The sequence below is a fragment of the Somniosus microcephalus genome, chromosome 34 (assembly GCF_052327205.1).
Source record: "Somniosus microcephalus isolate GS21.2 chromosome 34, FLI_Smic_1.0, whole genome shotgun sequence".
Lineage (NCBI taxonomy): Eukaryota > Metazoa > Chordata > Chondrichthyes > Squaliformes > Somniosidae > Somniosus > Somniosus microcephalus.
The window spans coordinates 17,462,636-17,481,743 of NC_141020.1; the positions used below are offsets into that span (position 1 = coordinate 17,462,636).

General features: G+C 46.6%; 1 protein-coding gene across 25 annotated transcripts in view; it reads left to right on the forward strand.

The window, feature by feature from the left end:
* The first annotated feature begins 1,160 nt into the window (after nt 1-1,160).
* LOC147096834 (heterogeneous nuclear ribonucleoprotein L-like) overlaps nt 1,161-19,108 on the forward strand; it is a 69,102-nt gene continuing 51,154 nt past the window's right edge. For 20 of the 25 annotated variants that reach the window (XM_085973490.1, XM_085973494.1, XM_085973500.1 and 17 more), the window contains exons 1-6: nt 1,163-1,275; nt 4,796-4,917; nt 8,603-8,834; nt 10,871-10,956; nt 15,144-15,240; nt 16,613-16,685. In XM_085973490.1, coding sequence (XP_085829616.1) covers nt 1,234-1,275; nt 4,796-4,917; nt 8,603-8,834; nt 10,871-10,956; nt 15,144-15,240; nt 16,613-16,685 — 652 coding nt within the window. In that variant the 5' untranslated portion in view covers nt 1,163-1,233. Of the gene's footprint in view, nt 1,276-4,795; nt 4,918-8,602; nt 8,835-10,870; nt 10,957-15,143; nt 15,241-16,612; nt 16,686-19,108 lie in introns of all 25 variants that reach the window. The other 5 variants (XM_085973485.1, XM_085973489.1, XM_085973488.1 and 2 more) reach the window with 2 other exon arrangements.

Below are 19,108 nucleotides of genomic sequence, written 5' to 3' on the forward strand. Positions count from 1 at the left end.
AAACCGCCCGGCCCAAAACAGCCCTGGCAACGCCGGGGCCCCCCCAGCTATACTAAATAAATAGCCCACTACCGCTCACTGAAACTGGGCTGCAAAAATAGTGAAAGCATGACCTGCCTGTGAGCATAGGTACAGCCATGTTCACCATCGCTCAGTGGGTAGCACCCTCACACTAAGTCACAAGGTTATGGGTTTGAGTCCCACTCCAGAGACATGAGCACAAAATCTAGGCTGACACTCCAGTGAGGGAGCGCCGTCTTTCGGATGAGAACTTAAACCAAGGCCCCAACTGTCCTCTCAGTTGGACATAAAAGACCCTGCGGTGCTATTCCGAAGAAGAGCAGCAGAGTTCTCCCCGGTGTCCTGGCCAATAGTTAGTTTGTAATCAACACCACTAAAACAGGTTATCTGGCCATTATCACGGTGATAAGAAGAAGAAGAAGCTGTTTGTGGCACCTCCGACAGTGCAGCACTCCCTCAGTAATGCACTGGGAGTGTCAGCCTAGATCTTGTGCTCGAGTGGGACTCAAACCCGCAACCTTCTGGCTGGGAGTGCCGACCCTCATCTGTGTGAATTCCTGGAGACCCGCTATCTGCATGAACAAGTGAAGACGACCAAGAAGCTTGGAGATCACATCATCAATTTGTAGACTGGGACCCCTGCCTTGTAGGCATGAGGGCTTGTGACTTTGTACAAAAGACTGAGAATGGAGCTCTGTAATGTCATTCACTGTAAAATGTTCACATTTTAAAATAAAAAAAAACCTTCTGACTGGGAGATGGGATCAATGAGCATTTGTAGAGAGAAAAGACAGGCTAAAGTTTGGGGTAAACTTTATTCAGTTCCGATGAAGGGGGGTTTAGACCACGAGTGTTAATCTGTCTTTTCTTGGTACGGGTACAGGCTGGCTCCACGACAAAGGACTACTTCCGTCTATTTGCAGTATGTGACCGCCTGCATGTTTTCACCCCCCATGCGTTGACGATGCCACAATATTTCATGAATGAAAACTCATGCCGCCCCAAGTGATGACTGGGCTTCCCCTCGGGCCAATCAGAGTCGAGAGTGGGGAAACGGCGCGGGCGAACTGCGGGAGCCTGATTGGAGGAAGGCGCGCCGGCGTCCTGACGTCATGACGTCCTGTCGGGGGGCGGCCAGTTTTGTGCGGCCGCCATTTTTCTTTTAACCGTGTGTGAGGCGCCGCCGACGATTGTTCAGTCGGAACGGGGGAAATGGCGGGCAGACACCAAGCGAAGCGCTTCAGGCTTGACAGGGTGAGCGGCTGCCGAGGGTTTCAGGCCTCCCGCCGTCTAGTTTTTACCGTGGCGGCCGGGGAAGGGAGGGGGGGTGACTGAGGGAACTAACGGCCGCCTCATCCCGCCCCCTTCTTCTATCCAAGATGGACAAAGGAGCTTCTAGGCCTAGGCGGGTGGGCCTCTTGCTTTAAACTGGGCCCACCCCCCTGGCAACTCAACCCCTGCCCGTTACAAGGCCAGCCTCTGCTCACCAGCCCCCCTTGGTGCTGAGTTCGAGCGACATTCGCTGCAGCCGAACGGCAGCGCAGTGGTTTTTGCTGCTGGACCAGTGATCCAGAAACCTGGACTGTAAATGATCCGAGAGGCCCGGGTTCAAATCCCACCAGGGCAGCTGAAGAATTAAATAAATCTATAATTTCAAAATCATGAGCAGAAAAGAATAGAAACATAGAAGATAGGAGCAGGAGTAGGCCATTCGGCCCCTCGAGCCTGCTCCCCATTCAATGAGATCATGGCTGATCATCCAAACTCAGTACCCTGTCCCTGCCTTCTCCTCATAGCCCTTGATCCCTTTAGCCTTAAGAAATATATCCAACTCTTTCTTGAATATATTTAATGAAGTGGCCTCCACTGCCTTGTGTGGTAGAGAATTCCACAGGTTCACCACTTTCTGGGTGAAGAAATTCCTCCTCATCTCAGTCCTAAATGGTTCCAGAGATGAGGGAACTTCAGTTATGTGGATAGGCTTTGGGGAGGTTGTTCTCTTTAGAGCAGAGTGGGCTTGAGAGGAGATTTGATGGAGGGGCTGAAAATCATGAGGGGTCTAGACAGAGTCGATAGAGAGAAACTGTTCTCATTGGCGGAAGGGTCGAGAACCAGAGGAGACAGATTCAAGGTGATTGGCAAAAGAACCAAAGACGACGGGAGGAAAAACTTTTTACGCAGCGAGTGGTTAGGATCTGGAATGCGCTGTGTGAATCGTGGCTTTCAAAAGGGAATTGGATAAGTACCTGAAGGGAAAAAATTTGTAGGACTATGGGGAAAGGACGGGGGTGGGGGGTGAGAGTCTAGCCGAAGAGCTCTGGCAGAGAGCCAGCACAGGCTTGACGGGCCAAATGGCCTCCTTCTGTGCTGTAACCATTCTATGAGTTAAAAAGCTAGTGTCAGTAATGGTGACCATGAAACTCAGCACCAGGAGGGTTGTCGTAAAAAACCCATCTGGTTCACTGATGCCCTTTAGGGAAGGAAATCTGCCGTCCTTACCCGGTCTGGCCTGTATGTGACTCCAGACCCACAGCAATGTGGTGGACTCTTCACTGCCCTCCGAAAGGGCCTAGCAAGCCACTCGGTCACTACAAAGAGGCATAACAGCGCTGTGGGAGCTCCATCACCACATGGACTGTAGCGGTTCACGGCGGTGGGTCAGCACCACTTTCTCGAGGGTAATTAGGGATGGGCAATAAATGCAGACTTTGCCATGAATAAAAAGAAATAATTCAAATAAACCTAAAAGTGGGTTCTTTCCTTTTGAAACCCATGTTGTGCATTTATAATTTCAATGTTGTGTGGTTTATACTTTCTGAATGTTTAAAAAAAAAAGTACTTGTGGTGCAACGCATGCTTAAAAAATCTTGGGGTACTATAATTAACCTCACTGTCTCTGGGTTATAAGAATTAGGAGCAGGAGTAGGGCCATTGACTTTGATTAACTGTAAAGAGTTCCTTTGTCATTTGTGACAAAGGAGATAAGAACAATGCACAAAGCAGATAGCTGTTAGTGTTGAGTCCAGTGACCCAGCCATTGTTGATGCTACTGCCTGTAATCAGAATCTAATCCGTACCAAACATGCTTGGCTGGTCCCTCGGCCTCAATTTTGCAAGACTGGTAAAGGTCAGGGCTGCACTCACTCACCCGTGAGCCCCCAATGCGTAGTGATGAAGTCCACCGTAAGAATTAGGAGCAGGAGTAGGCCATGCGGACCCTCGAGTCTGCTCCGCCATTCCATAAGATTATGGCTGATCTTCGACCTGAACTTCACTTTCCCGTCCAATCTCTGTATCCCTTGATTCCAAAAATCTATCTATTGAATATTCTCAATGATTCAGCACCCACAGCCCTTTGGGGTAGAAAATTCCAAAGATTCACAACCCTCTGATTGAGGAAATTCCTCCTCCTCAATCTTAAAGGCTGAGGTACAAATGGTTATGGAGGTGCAAAAATCAGATGTGGTTCCTGCTCGTATCCCCATTGCTGGAAGGTGTGAAAAAACTGCAGGGATATGGGGAACGAGTGGGACTAACTGGATTGCTCTTCGAAAGCGCTGGCGCAGAGTCGATGGGCCGAATGGCCTCCTCCTGTGCTATACTATTCTATGCTGCCCATGGCAAATCACCTACAGGGACTTGATTTGAACATGAGGAATGGAATGGCTACTTGGACGAGGCATCATTCAAGTCCAATGCTATCCTTGCCTCTGAAGTTCAGATATGCATGCTATCCCGGGGTGCTGAATAGTGATCCGAAGTGGGAACTTTAGCTGATTTTTGAGTGCAGAGGCTAACCTTGACGTTTCTGTACACTTGTGATTGTAAATAGTGCTCAGGAACCTTCTCCTCACCCTTTCTTTGAGGGAAAACATTCTGCTTCTGATTGAGGCCTTTTAAGCGCTAGCTCCACCACAAAGGACTACTTAATGTGGATGGTTTCTTCTTTATGCTCCTCCCCCTGCAAAAGTGATTTCCCCACTGGCTAATGGGATGTAGTTTCGGTGCTGCTTAGCTCTGCCGTATTTTGTCCAATTCATTATTCTTCGTGTGGGCTTGAACAGTGTGTGCTGGCTGATTATTTAACTAAGGAGTACTGTGCTCACTTTGTATGCACATACTTCAATCAGCAATAAGAATGGAGATTGGGAATGCAGGTTCATGTTTTCCCCCCCCCCCCCCGGCTCCCATATTAAAGCACTGCTGACTAACACCCATACTCACTATTCTGTATGGTGGTTACCGCACTGCGCAGTTCATCTAGGAGCTAAGTAATTGAAGGGAGTGACATGAGTGTAATTTGTAGAGTTGTCTTCTATTAATACTGTGCTGATTGGCAAGACTAAGGATAAGGGGTAAGCCATTTAGGACAGAGATGAGGAGGAATTTCTTCACCCAGAGAGTGGTGAACCTGAGGAATTCTCTACCACAGAAGGCAGTGGAGGCCAATTCATTAAATATATTCAAGAAGTAGGTAGATATATTTCTTAAGGCTAAAGGGATCAAGGGATATGGGGAGAAGGCAGGGACAGGGGACTGAATTTGGATGATCAGCCATGATCTCATTGAATGGCGGAGCAGGCTCGAGGGGCCAAATGGCCTACTCCTGCTCCTATCGTCTATGTTTCTATAAGACTGCAAAGGAGTGAAATGAGCCCTGTTTGCAACAAGTGATCAGATAAAGGGCCATTCAATTGCATAGAAAATCTTCAGTAAGTAACTGGATTACTGTGAAGTGCTAGTATGATCGACAATTGACCCATTTTCACTTCAGGATGCCGGTCCTGAAGACCACAATAAGATTTTGCCATCTGCTGTGGTCCACGTCCGAGGGCTGTTGGATGGAGTAATGGAAGTCGACCTTATGGAGGCTCTGCAGGATTTTGGCAGTGTCAGGTATGTTAAAGGGCAGAATGCTGACCTGGTGTAAGATGTCTGTTGCTAAGTCTTTGGAATATCTGAATCAACAGACGAAGGACGTGTAGCCTTGATGTTAGCTACAGGAAACTTTCGTTTAACCGGAGGTTAAATGTCCGAAAAGCTCTATCCACCGGCAAAATTCAGGAGTTGGTTCAGAAGTTTTTTTTTACTTTTCGTTGCTTTTTTTTTTCCAGTCGTGGCTCCCAAGCGTCTAGCTGAAGCTGTTGCTTAGCTACAGAGACGCTTGCAAGCTGCGCCGAATGTTTTGAAGCTGTTGCTAAGCAACAGGGTTTGTTGCTTCACACGGAGCTCAGAAGCTCCGTATGTTTTAACATTAGCGCCGGTTTGTCCGGCAGTTTTGATGGTACGGCACCAGCTTGGTCCCGTCGGTGCCGGATATCACAAAGTTTCCTGTACTTTCTGTTACTTGCAATCTGGCAAGTGCTCGAGAGAGAGCACTATACACAAAACATGTATTCTTACATTTGTCCACCCCAGTCCAACTCCGGCACCTCCACACCACAAAACATAGTGGCAGTTTTCTCCTTTTGAGTGACGTTTCTGCTCGGCTGAGGTCGGGAATTTGCACCTTTTTTTTTTAACCAAAAGTTTTATTGGCATTTAGTGAAGGTTGCACTTTTTATGGTTTAGGTGTCGAGCTTGGCCCATTGGTAGCACTCTCGCCTCCGAGTCAGAAGGTCGTGGGTTTGAGCCCCATTCCAGAGACTTGAGCGCCTAATGTAGGCTGATGCTCCAGTGCAGTACCGAGGGAGCGCTGCACTGTCGGAGGTGCCGCCTCATGGGTGAGACATTAAACTGAGGCCCCGTCTGCCCCCTCAGTTGGATGTAAAAGATTCCGTGCCAATATTTGAAGAGCAGGGGAGTTCTCCCCAGTGTCTTAGCCAGCATTTATCCCTCACTCAATACCACTAAAAAACAGATTACAGGAAACTCTCGATTTACCGGCACCTAAATAACCGGAAATCTCTGTTAACCGACAAAATTCAGGAGTAGGTTCAGGTAAGTTTTACTTCATATTAGTGGCCGTTCCTGGATCTGTGGCCGTGTAACCGGGGTTCCTACACCTGTTGCTATGCAACAGGGGCGCCTGGATCTTGTGGCCGGGGTTCCTGCACCTGTTGCTATGCAACAGGGAAGCCTGGATTTGTTGCTGTGTACGGAGCTCTCGTACCTTTTACTATACCTCTCTGCAATCCGGACTTTTTGATAAACCTGCACCACGCCGGTCCCGTCGGTGCTGGATTTAAAAAAAAGAGTTTCCTGTATCTGGTTGTTGATCACATTGCTGTTTATTGGGCCTTGCTGTGCACAAATTGGCTGTCTTGTTTGCTGCAATCCAGCAGTGACTACACTCCAAAAATACTTAATTGATTGTAAAGTGCTTTGGGGCGGCCCGAGGTTGTGCAAGGCTTTACAAATGCAAGTTTTCTTCCTCCTTTGGTCCTCTGCAGGGTATGTCACATTATACTTAGAGTACTGTATACTACATTATTAAAACTACATAGATGGGATGGTCAGGATCAAGAGCATCCTATTAAACTCAGAATTGTAAACCAATCCAGAATTTGATGTCAAATGCTGCTGAAGCATTTTATTGTACCTCACACTTATTTTGGTGGCTTCATCACAAAAAAATTGAAGCTGAGCTGTGTATAATGCTATCATACTCTTGTGCAAAAAGGATGTTGGATAAATGTCTAAATATGGGGCTTACACAATACTGTGCTCAGTAACTACTTGTATTTATATAGCGCCTTGAACGTAAAACGTCGCAAGGCACTTCACAGGAGTGTTGCAAAACGATATTTGACCCCGGGCCACTTGAGATACAGGAAACTTTGGTTTATCCGGAGGTTAACTGCTCGAGCCACCGGCAAAAATCAGGAGTCGGTTCAGTAAGTTTTTTTTCTTTTCGTTGCTTTTTTTTCACCAGTCAGGCTCTGCAAGGCCTAGCTAAAGCTGTTGCTTAGCTACAGAGATGCTTGCAAGCTACGGCCGACTGTTTAGAAGCTGGGTTTGTTGCTAGATACGGAGCTCAAAAGCTCCGTATGTTTTAACATTAGCGCCGGTTTGTCCGGCAGTTTTGATGGGACGGCAACAGCTCGGTCCCATCGGTGCCGGATATCACAAAGTTTCCTGTATTAGGACAGGTGACCAAAAGCTTGGTCAAAGAGGTAGGTTTTAAGGAGCGTCTTTAAGGAGGAGAGAGAGCGTTAGAGAGGCGGAGAGGTTTAGGGAGGGAATTCCAGAGCTTGGGGCCCAGGCAGCTGAAGGGATGACCACCAATGGTTGAGCGGTTAAAATCAGGGACGCTCGAGGCCAGAATTAGAGGAGCGCAGAGATCTTGGTTGGGGGGGGTGGGGGTGGCAGGAGGAGGTTACAGAACTAGGGAGGGGCGAGACCATGGAGAGATTTGAAAACAAGAATGAGAATTTTAAATCGAGGCGCTGCTTAACCAGGAGCCAATGTAGGTCAGCGAGCACAGGGGTGATGGGCGAACGGGACTCGGTGCGAGTTCGGACACGGGCAGCCGAGTTTTGGATATCCTAAAGAGTAGAACGTGCGAGGCCAGTCCAGATGTTTAGCATCAGGACTTGTCCATAGTGTCCATTCTCCTTTGAAGTTCAATTCTGATTGAGTTGAACATTACTCTAAAAGCTGAAAAATGAATGAGTCGGGGTCGTGTCAACCCAGTTCCTAGTGTGTGTGAAAAAACTATATATTTCAGTGCAAATGCAACTAAAACAACAATCTTAAGAGGATGAATGCCTGCTACAGGAAACTTTCTTTTATCCGGCATGGACGGGACCGACGTGGTGCCGGTTCATCAAAAATTCCGGATAACCGAAAGCTATAGTAAAAGATACGGAGCTGAGAGCTCCATATAAAGCAACAAACCCTGTTGTTTAGCAACAGCTTCAGAACAATGGGCACAAGTTGCAAGTGTCTCTGTAGCTTAGCAACAGCTGCAGCCACACCCTTGCACAGCAACAAATGGAGTAAAAAAAAAGTAATAAAAGTTACCTGAACCTACTCCTGAATTTTACTGGTTAACCGACATTTCCGGTTATTTAGGGGCCGGTTAATCGAAAGTTTCCTGTACAAGAAATGGAAATGTCACATAGCGGACGAGGGACGACCTAAGTTAATGTACGATGGTGTCAGTCTCGATCCAGCAGTGGTCGGTCTGGAGTGCAAGCCAGTGCTGGAAGGATTCACAAACGTTTCCTCCCTAAACCTGAGTTGAATGGTTGCTTACTCCAGGCGCAGGTTGCTTACTCCAGGCGCGGGTTGCTTACTCCAGGCGCGGGTTGCTTACTCCAGGCGCGGGTTGCTTACTCCAGGCGCGGGTTGCTTACTCCAGGCGCGGGTTGCTTACTCCAGGCGCGGGTTGCTTACTCCAGGCGCGGGTTGCTTACTCCAGGCGCGGGTTGCTTACTCCAGGCGCGGGTTGCTTACTCCAGGCGCGGGTTGCTTACTCCAGGCGCGGGTTGCTTACTCCAGGCGCGGGTTGCTTACTCCAGGCGCAGGTTTGCCTCTAGTGGTGATCTAATGTTGTGCTCCACAAAGACGGACTGAATGCTTTTTTTTTTTAAATTCCGCAGCCCTGCTATTAACAGCCCTTGTGTTTGGTTCACAGCTGTGTGATGCTGATGCCGAGGCGAAAGCAAGCACTGGTTGAGTTTGAGGACATCGATGGTGCGTGTAGCTGCGTGAACTACGCGGCAGATAACCCCATCTACGTTGCGGGACAGCTGGCCTACATTTGCTTTTCCACAAGCCAGAAAATTGCCAGGCCAGAGGACGATGACTCCAAAAGCAATAATGTCCTATTGATCAACATTGCTAACTCTATTTACCCCATCAATACAGTAAGTTTAGCAGAAGCTGGGCGATGTTTTCAGCACTCCCAAGATCGTGGTTTGGGTAGCTTACCAAAGGACAAAACTAAGCAAATGTTGTCCTGTCGGCCTTTCCCCCCACCCCACCCGTTGCTGCTGGTAATACCCAGCTTCCACACCACCCTTGACCCCAAGGCTATGCTGTCCGACTTCCTGCCTGATAGAGATGCGAATGGGCCAGAATGTTTTGCAACTAAACATCAGCAGGACCAAAGCCGTTCTGTTCGGCTGCTGCCAGAAGCTCTGTGCCACAGCCCCTGGTTCCCTCCTTCCTTTCCGGAGACCAGCTCACGCTGAACCTCATGGTGCACAGCCTCGTTGTCCTGCTTGACCCTGTGCCTGGCAGCAAACCCCACGTTAGTTCTTTGCCAGGAAGAACTACCGGCTCCTCTTCAAATAGATCTTTAGCGACCGCCTAGGAGGGTTTAGCATCAAGTTTAGTTTTCAGTACCAGCATCTGTGCGGCCTTTCATATTGCAGTTGATTTTCTAAGACCATCTGGGCTCGAAGCCAAAGTCCTTTGACTGTCCTGAGTCTCTCGGGCATTTTAAAGGAGCGATGTTTTTTTAATTGATTATGGCAGAACCACTGATCTGCCAATTATAATCGCACAGCAACATTTGACTTTTTAGTCCGTGCTGCATGTAGAGGGCTGAGCGACTACGCTGCAGTTTCTCTCGAGTCCATTGCTACTTGCAGCATAGCAAAGTGTTTGGGATTAGTTGGATGCGATGCACACTAACAACTATAGAGCGTACTTTCCAACATGAGGTTTTAGCACAGGAATGCCCAAGGTACAGCTTGTGGGTCATGTGTAGCTCCCAAGTCCGGACAATCCAGACCCCTAAGCCCAGGCAGCTCTGTTCTATATGTGCTTCTATTCCTTATTTGCTGTTTTTTTCCTGATTGATTTTTGTTGCTCCTAGATCAGAACATTAATGGCCCAGAAATTCGGGTCTCCACAGGTGAGTACGCACGGGGTATTCACCCGTAGGCCCAATGGAAGTGGCGGTTTTGTGCATGCACTGTGCATGTGCGGGAAACCGGCACTTCCATTCCCCTGAAAGAAGGGGTTCAGAGGTCGAACACGTGCGCCGGAGAGGCAGCGTGTGCGCATCGAAGTTATGTTTTTTCTCCAGGTTTCTCCGGGAGGGTAAGTCTCCAGGAGTTAGACATATTAAAAAGCAGGCGCAAGGCCTGCTTGTAACAAGGTAAGTGGTGAATTAATTAAAATTAAAACATTTTTTCCACAGGTTTATTATTTTTAAATACTTTAAAGAAAGGTAAGTTTATTTTTAGCCCCGTTAGAAAATGTAATTAATTTTTTCAAAAATTTAAATTATTGTTTAAAATAGTTATTTCATGTAATTTATAGTTATTTTAAAAATGTGATGTTTTAAAAAAAAATTATTTGAAGTTTTAGTGATGTTTTGGGGCTTATAGTATTTATAGTTTTGACAGCTCTTCCTGTCAAACTTATGAATGAAGCATTCCCTGCTACCATTGGCTCTCCATGGCCCACGTGATCCCAGGGCACGCTTCGAACTAACTGCGCCCCTGGGATACGCAAGCACTGCGCGCCGGCAGTTGGAGGAGGCCCAGGATCGGAATCCCACGCGGGCCCATAGCTCAACGGCCGGCGCGCTAGGTAAGTGCAGGTCGGGGGCTTGCACCCGCGGGAAGCCCCCAACCCGAATTTCTGGGCCATTATCTGTTTGTATCAGTAAATTGAAATATAAGTAGCAATGTTGGATTAAACTTTTGGTCCCTGAGGCTCCATGGTATGGGCTTATGCGGCCGATTAATACACAAAGCTGGGACATCCTGTTATGGTATGCCCTCTTTTTTTTTTAAGAATCTCAATCACATCAAGCTCATTAATTGTGCGTAGTGTTCTGTTCATTTGCCTGCTTCCTGGGAAGTGCTTTAATTGCAGTCCTGTGAGAATTTGAATGTGTGCTGTGAGAGTGAAAGCGTTTACACTCTGCAACTGCCTTGTTTTTCAGGACGTTCTGTACACTATTTGCAATCCATGTGGGCCTGTTCATAGGATTGTGATCTTCAGAAAGAACGGAATTCAGGCAATGGTGGAATATCCTTTAGGCTCAGTCTTGAAGCAGTGCATTAAGGGAGTATTTTTGAGCTGTCTGCTCTTGTGATTGGCTGTTCCCAAGGCCAGTTACATTTTGGGTGTTTGGCCACAAGGGCAAGCTTGTATATTGGTTGCTATTAACTGCCACCTTCACAGTGACATTAACTTGAGCGCTAACCGGGAATAATGTACTTGCCAATACTGCCCTTCCAAATGGCAGTACTGTAACATGTATTTTTTTTAAGGTTTACGCCAGTAGGTCAGTGGCTTCTAGTGCTTTTGTCTATTCATTCTATAAGTCTAATCTTAACATTGGGAGGCTTGTTGATAAAATTAAGGCACACTGTTAAAGGAAATGTGGCAGCATAGATAGGAAGTTGATTAAAGTACAGACACAGCAGTGGTGAATGGATGTCTTTTGGGCTGCAGGTAAAAGAAAAAGAAAGACAGACTTGCATTTCTATAGCGCCTTTCACGACCACCGGACGTCTCAAAGCGCTTTACAGCCAATGAAGTACCTTTTGGAGTGGAGTCACTGTTGTAATGTGGGAAACGCAGCAGCCAGTTTGCGCACAGCAAGCTCCCACAAACAGCAATGTGATAATAACCAGATAATCTGTTTTTGTTATGTTGGTTGAGGGATAAATATTGGCCCCAGGACACCGGGGAGAACTCCCCTGCTCTTCGAAATAGTGCCATTGGATCTTTTGCGTCCACCTGAGAGGGCAGACGGGGCCTCGGCTTAACGTCTCATCTGAAAGACGGCACCTCCGACAGTGCAGCACTCCCTCAACACTGCACTGGGAGTGTCAGCCTAGATTTATGTGCTCAAGTCGCTGCAGTGAACCCACAACCTTCTGACTCAGAGGCGAGAGTGCTACCCACTGAGCCACAGCTGACACAAACATAAACAATGCTGTGTCTAGACTTGGGTATAAGGTACACAGCTTTACTTTACAAATCACTGGTTAGGCCTCAGCTGGAGTATTGTGGACAACTCTGGGCACCACACTTTAGGAAAGATGTAAATGCTTTAGAAAGGGTCCGGAGGAGGTTTACCAGGAAACATCCTGATATGCGGGACTTCAGTTATGAGGGGAGGTTGGGAAAGTTCAGACTGTTCTCCTTGGAACAGAGAAGGTTAAGAGGTGACCTAATAGAGGTTTTCAAGATGATGAAAGGTTTTGATAGAGTAGATGGAGAAAAACTGTTCCCTCTGGCGAGTGGGTCAATAACCAGAGGTTATATATTTAAAATCAATGGCAAAAAGATCTGAAGGGGAGATGAGAGAAATTTTTTTTCACTCAGTTGCCAGGATCTAGAGGTACGGTAGCATAGTGGTAATGTTACTGGGCTCTTAATCCAGAGGCCTGGACTAATGATCTGGAGACGTGAGTTCAAATCCCACCACGGCAGCTGTGGAATTTCAATTACAGGAAACTTTCTGGTATCCGGCACTGACGGTACGGCACCAGCTCGGTCCTATCAAAACTGCCGTAGAAACCAGCGCTAATGTTAAATCATACGGAGCTTTTGAGCTCCGTGTGAATCAACAAACCCTGTTGCTTAGCAACAGCTTCAAAACAGTCGGCCGCAGCTTAAAAGCGTCTCTGTAGCTAAGCAACAGCTTCAGCTAGACCTTGCAGAGCCTGACTAGGGGGGAAAAAAAAGCAACGAGAAGTAAAAAAAACTTAAAGGAAACGGCTCCTGAATTTTGCCGGTAGATAGAGCTTTCCGGACATTTAACCTCCGGTTAAACGAAAGTTTCCTGTAAATAGATCTGGAATCAAAAAGTTAGTATAGTATTAGTAATGGTGACCATGAAACTACCAGATTGTTGTAAAAACCCATCTGGTTCCCTAATGTCCTTTAGGGAAGGAAATCTGCTGTCTGTACCCGGTCTGGCCGATACGTGACTCCAGACCCACAGCAATGTGGTTGACTCTTAACAGCCACTCAGTGCGGCTCACCGCCACCTTCTTGATAATTAGGGATGGGCAATAAATGCCAGCCTTGCCAGCAAAGCCCACATCCCGTGAATGAATTTTTCAAAATCTGGAACACTACCTGAAAAGGTGGTGGAAGCTGATTCCATAAATCATTTTAAAAGGGAGTTGGGCAGGTACTTGAGGATGAGGAACTCTGAGCTCCGGGCAGAAAGCAGGGAGTGTAGGACTGAGCACAACTGCTGGCTGAATGGAGGTCTCCTGTGCTGTTAAGTTTCTACAATGATTCTATGAATATCAGCTTGCAGATGGCGCAAAAATAGCGCAGGTGGTTAACTATGAAAGGACTGTGACTTTAGGAGGATGCAGACAGGTTAGTAGATTTAGCAGCTAAATATCAAGACGTTTAATGTGGAGAAATGTGATGCATTTTGGAGGAGTGAATATGGAGCTCACTAATGCACTGAATGGAGCAAAGAAATTCTAAAAAGAGTAGAGCAACTTCGGGGTTCAGACACACGGACCTTTGAAAGTGGGAGGACAGTTTGACAAAGCTGCTTTGTTTAATAAAAATAAAGGAACCTGAGTTTTATATATTAGGAAATCTGGTTCAAAAGCAGAGGTAATACTAAATCTATACAAATGTTTGGTTAGGCTGCAGTTAAAATCGTGTGTCCAGTTTTGGATGCTTTACTTTAGCAAAGCTGTCAGGCTATGGAGAGGGTGCAGAAGTGATTCACCAAATGATACCAGCGATGAGAGGCTTTAGTTACTAGAGAAACTGGTTCTCTTATTAGAAACACAGAAGGGTTGATCTGATCTGATAGAGGTGTTCAAACTTGAGGGGGTTTGATAACTTAAGTTGTTCAGTGAGTCAGTAATTAAAGGGAGGTTTAAGATCATGAAGGGAGAGGTTAGAATTTTACCCAAAGCATAATCCCTGATGGCTCTGAAAAGGAAAGTGGATAAATATTTGAAAATGAATATTTTCGAAAGGGATGGGGAATGGGACTTAATGGATAACTGAGAGCCTGGGCATGCGTGTTGGGCTGAATGGCCTCCTTGTGTGCTGTGAACTACTGTTTCATTGGGAGGCAGTGGCTTTTTTGAAATGCAAAAAGAAAGACTTGCATTTCTATAGCGCCTTTCACAATCTCAGGACATCCCAATGAAGTACTTTTGAAGTGTAGTCACTGTTGTAATGTAGGAAACACAGCAGCCAATTGCGCACAGCAAGCTCTCGCAAACAACAATGCGATAATGACCAGATAATCTTGTTTTTGTTATGTTGACTGAGGGATAAATATTGGCCAGGACACCGGGGAGAGCTCCCCCTGCTCTTCTTCGAAATAGTGCCACGGGATCTTTTGCGTCCACCTGAGAGACGGGGGGTGCCTCGGTTTAACATCTCATCTGAAAGATGACCCCTCTGACAGCTCAGCACTCCCTCAACGCTGCACTGGAGTGTCAGCCTGAACCATGCTCAAGTCTCTGGAGTGGGACTTGATCCCACAACTTTCTGACTGAGTCGAGGGAGCTACCCACTGAGCCACGGCTGGCAAGTCGAACGGGAGTAGCTGAGATGTCCAGTTTTCATAAGATTGTTGGTAAACACTTGTAGGAAAGAATATAAAGGGGGAAGTTTGTATATATAGATATATTTACTATCGGATAGCCAATTTACTGAAATAATTGGTATATTTTTGTAACTTAGCTACTTTTAAAAAATTGAATTTCTTTCCCTTCCTGCTGAGTGTTCTGATGTGCAGTTCTGTGGATACTGGCAGCGCTCCCATTTCCTTGGCCTGAAGTGGTGAGTGCTGGCCGGCAATTTAACTGTGGGTTCGCCTCTGAGCCGAGCCTCATTCTGTTCTCGTTCGGAGTCCACTTTCTAGCAGAGTTTGTTGAATAACAACAAAAGGAATCGTGGCTGTTTAGCTTCAACCAACCCCCCCCCCCCCCCCCCTTCCTTGCACGCCAAAAAACAGAGCTCACAGACACTGAGACCAATTGTTAGCTCCTCGACCACACCTCCCCAGTTAAGATCATTGGCCTGTGACAGAGCAGGACTTTCCTCAACTGCTTGGCTCAGTAGTACACTGAGCGGTGTCATCTGCTTGGTACATTACACTGGTGCATTTACCCACTGCGCCACTGAGGGGAGCTTCTGCTGAAAATGTTCAGTGTGTCACTTTTATTGCAGAATGTGTATATATGTGTATTTTCCTTCATTCGCTATACATTTGACTCTGTTCAAAGTGCACAGAAGGCCAAAGCATCTCTCAATGGTGCCGATATTTATTCTGGATGTTGTACTTTGAAAATAGAATATGCGAAGGTAAGTGTACGCGGTACGATGCACAACGTGCATGGAAAGATTCTGTTTGATATATGGCAGTAGAGCCGTCCGGTGCTGCGTTTGTTCTCCTTGTTCTGGGTTACTGGAATCTATTGGCAGCTGTTCTAATTTTATTTTTTAAACCTTTTGCTTCTTCCCCTGCCCCAATCCTTTAATTAACTTCCCCCCCCCCCCCCCCACCTTCGTCCTTTCCTGAAGCTGTTGACTCCTTGGGTGTGGTTCCAAGGGCAGCTCTCCTGCTGCCTTGCCCATATGGATATTCTACATCTACAAGCCTAGACCGTGAGTGTTGCTGGGCTGTTTGACTGTAGAGGGCGCCCCAGCTAACTAAGCGTGATCCTGTCCTCTGGCACCCGCACACGTGCTTTGCAACAGGTTGCTGTTCAGTGGCAATGAGTGGAAGAAATCTTGCCTGTTTTATTTTTTTAAACCCTTTCCTAGCTCAGGGTACTGAAGCCAATTGCAGTGGCGAATCTTGTCCTGGCAGACTTCAATTAATTTGACACATACCAGAGATTGATCCTGGCACCTTGTGGTTGTGTGACATGGTGCCATTCTGTGCTTTTACCACAGGCCGTTAGGAACAATAGCAGGTTGGGTTATCCTCCATTCTTGGGTTAACTGCTTCGGGGCTAATCTTTTTGTTTACGTGAAGCGGAATGGTGTCTGGAAGCGTAGCAATCTAATCCCAGTCGTGGGTGTTAAATGGCAGCAGTCTTCACGTCATTTAGCTGCATAGCCAGCTGGGTGATGGGTTTAATTAGTGACCCATCCGGTGACTAATTTTCCTTGTGCTGTGATTGCACATTGCAAAGTACTTGATTACTTAGGCAGGCAGGATCTAATTACATATTCTAGATAAATTGCTGGGTGTATTTTGTCCTCCAAGGGGACCAATCAGAAATCTGGTCTTGTCCTCCAAGGGGACCAATCAGAAATCTGGTGTTGCAAATAGACGCAACCTTTTCCTTGTGTCCTTGATGCAAAGCTTTACTAAATGTTTATGCAATTTCTTGCTTTTACTCGTGTAAAATTCATCCAGTTTGTTCCTATTGAATTCACTAAAAACTGGAAAAGGGCAGTGGAATGGTTTGCTCCACCCAAATCTGATTACAAGCTCAAATTCTGCTGGGGCCACTTTCTAAGGGAATCATGGTATGTTGTAGTTGTACCTGCCTGCAGAATTCTGTCTCGTGAGCGACATCGATTTCATTACCTTTCCACAATCCTAAAACGGTGTGCTAAATTAGCTGGAAGTAGATTTTCTGCCATTTTTGAGCCATCCTCATATTGGGGCCTCTTCTACGAAGTAGACTTACTGGTGCATATAACTCCTTATTTTCTGTTGCAGCCAACCCGTTTAAATGTCTTTAAGAATGATGCTGACACCTGGGATTACGTAAACCCTAACCCTGGTAGACCAGGTAAAATGATAATTAGAGTATCGCTACTGTTCTCTCTTGCACAACTTGTCTTTGCTTTCTGCTTTTATTCAGTTTTATTTTCTGTTTGCAAGCCTATACCAGAACCTCTGACCTTCAGCCACACTTAATTGGAGTGCTGGGGAAAACAATAACTTGTACAAAGTATTTGTGTATGTGGAATACAGGAATATAAGCACCTGGAGTAGGCTTAGTGCGAACAAATTGCAAGCCTGAGATTTTCGAACAAGGTTTATGGTTGGCTTTTTATAACTTCGTCCTCTTCATTCCTCACTTTGAAGCAGCCTTTCATTTTTGCTCAAGTTGAGTTGACTTTGTGGCCCTCTGCCTTCTGCCACTGCTGGTTGTCAGATGAACAGAGGAGTGTCCTTGATTTTAAAATTCTCATCCTCGTGTTCAAATCTCTCCATGGCCTCGTCCCTCACTCGGTTGATTCCGGAGATGAGGGGGTTGACGTATGAGGAAAGGTTGAGTAGGTTGGGACTCTACTCATTGGAGTTCAGAAGAATGAGAGGCGATCATATCGAAACATAAGATTGTGAGGGGGCTTGATCGGGTGGATGCGGGGAGGATGTTTCCACTGATGGGTGAGACTAGAACTAGGGGGCATAATCTTAGAATAAGGGGCTGCCCTTTCAAAACTGAAATGAGGAGAAACTTCTTCGCTCAGAGGGTAGTAAATCTATGGAATTTGCTACCCCAGAGAGCTGTGGAAGCTGCAACATTAAATAAATTTAAAACGGAGATAGACAGTTTCCTAGCAGATAAGGGAATTAGGGGTTACGGGGAGAGGGCAGGGAAGTGGACGTGAGTCTAGATTCGGACCAGCCATGATCCTATTGAATGGCGGAGCAGGCCCGAGGGGCCGTATGGCCTACTCCTGCTCCTACTTCTTATGTTGTTATGTCTTTGTAACCTCCTACAACCCTCCCGAGAACTATGTGTTCCACCAATTCTGGCCTCTTGTGCGTCCCCCCCACTTCCTTCACCCCACCATTGGCGGCTGTGCCTTCAGCCGTAAAGGCTCGAAGCTCTGGAATTCCCTCCTTAAACCTCTGCCTCGCATAGGAACACGTTAAATCTCTCCCCCTTCAAGACCCTCCTAAAAGCATACCATTTTGACCACGCTTTTGGTCACCCCCCCCTAATATCTCCTTCTTTGGTGCGGCGTGACTTTTTATCCGCTTACGTTCCAGTGCCTTGGGACTACGATTTCCTACGTTAAAGGCACTATATAAATGAAAGTATTTGTGTCCATGGCCAAACTTGGCTGAGAAATTAATTGCATTAAGGAAATAAGTTCTCCTCCCTCCCCCCCCCCCCCCTCCCCTCCCTCCCTTTCCTTTCTCTTCTGAAGGCACTGACTCATGGGCCTTTTGGTACCTTGTTGAAGTGACCCATTGGTGTGTGTGAGCGGGTTATTCAGTTGTAAAGGGGCTAGCTGAGCCAGTGCCCGTCCTTCTCGTGTGTATACTTTCTAGCCGAAAAATGATCAGGAGCAGGTATAGGTTTGTATGGGTGCACGACAGTGCTTCCAGAGACGTGGCAAGTTCTTGAGGGAGAAGACATTGAAGCTATGGCAAAAGTGATGCGTTTTTTGAAGCATGCTGTGGGGTTCTTCAGTTCTGTCAAGGTAGTTTAAGGGTTAAAGATCAGCTTCACTCAAGGTCTCATTTATTAACTTTCTCTTTTACAACTTGTTTGTCAGGTAAAAGGCCAAGTTTAAAAGCTAGTATAATTCTACTGTCTTCTGAAGATAAGGAGAACGCTGTGATGGTGTGTAATAAAACCAGTAGCCAAGTAAAACTAGATTAGGTTCTCCGAGCCCTGGGCGCACTGTGGATAGAAACATAGAAGATAGGAGCAGGAGTAGGCCATTCGGCCCCTCGAGCCTGCTCCGCCATTCAATGAGATCATGGCTGATCATCCCAACTCAGTACCCTGTCCCTGCCTTCTCCCCATATCCCTTGATCCCTTTAGCCTTAAGCAATATATCTAACTCCTTCTTGAATATATTTAATGACTTGGCCTCAACTCTCTTCTGTGGTAGAGAATTCCACAGGTTCACCTCTCTCTGGGTGAAGAAATTCCTCCTCATCTCTGTCCTAAATGGCTTACCCCTTATCTTTAGACTGTGACCCCTGGTTTTGAACTCCCCCGCCATCGGGAACATCCTTCCTGCATCTAGTCTGTCTAATCCTGTTAGAATTTTATAAGTTTCAATGAGATCCCCTCTCATTCTTCTAAACTCCAGCGAGTATAAGCCCAATCGACCCAATCTCTCCTCATACGTCATTCCTGCCATCCCAGGTATCAGTCTGGTGAATCTTCGCTGCACTCCTTCCATGTCAAGAACATCCTTCCTCAGATAAGGTGACCAAAACTGCACACAATACTCGAGGTGT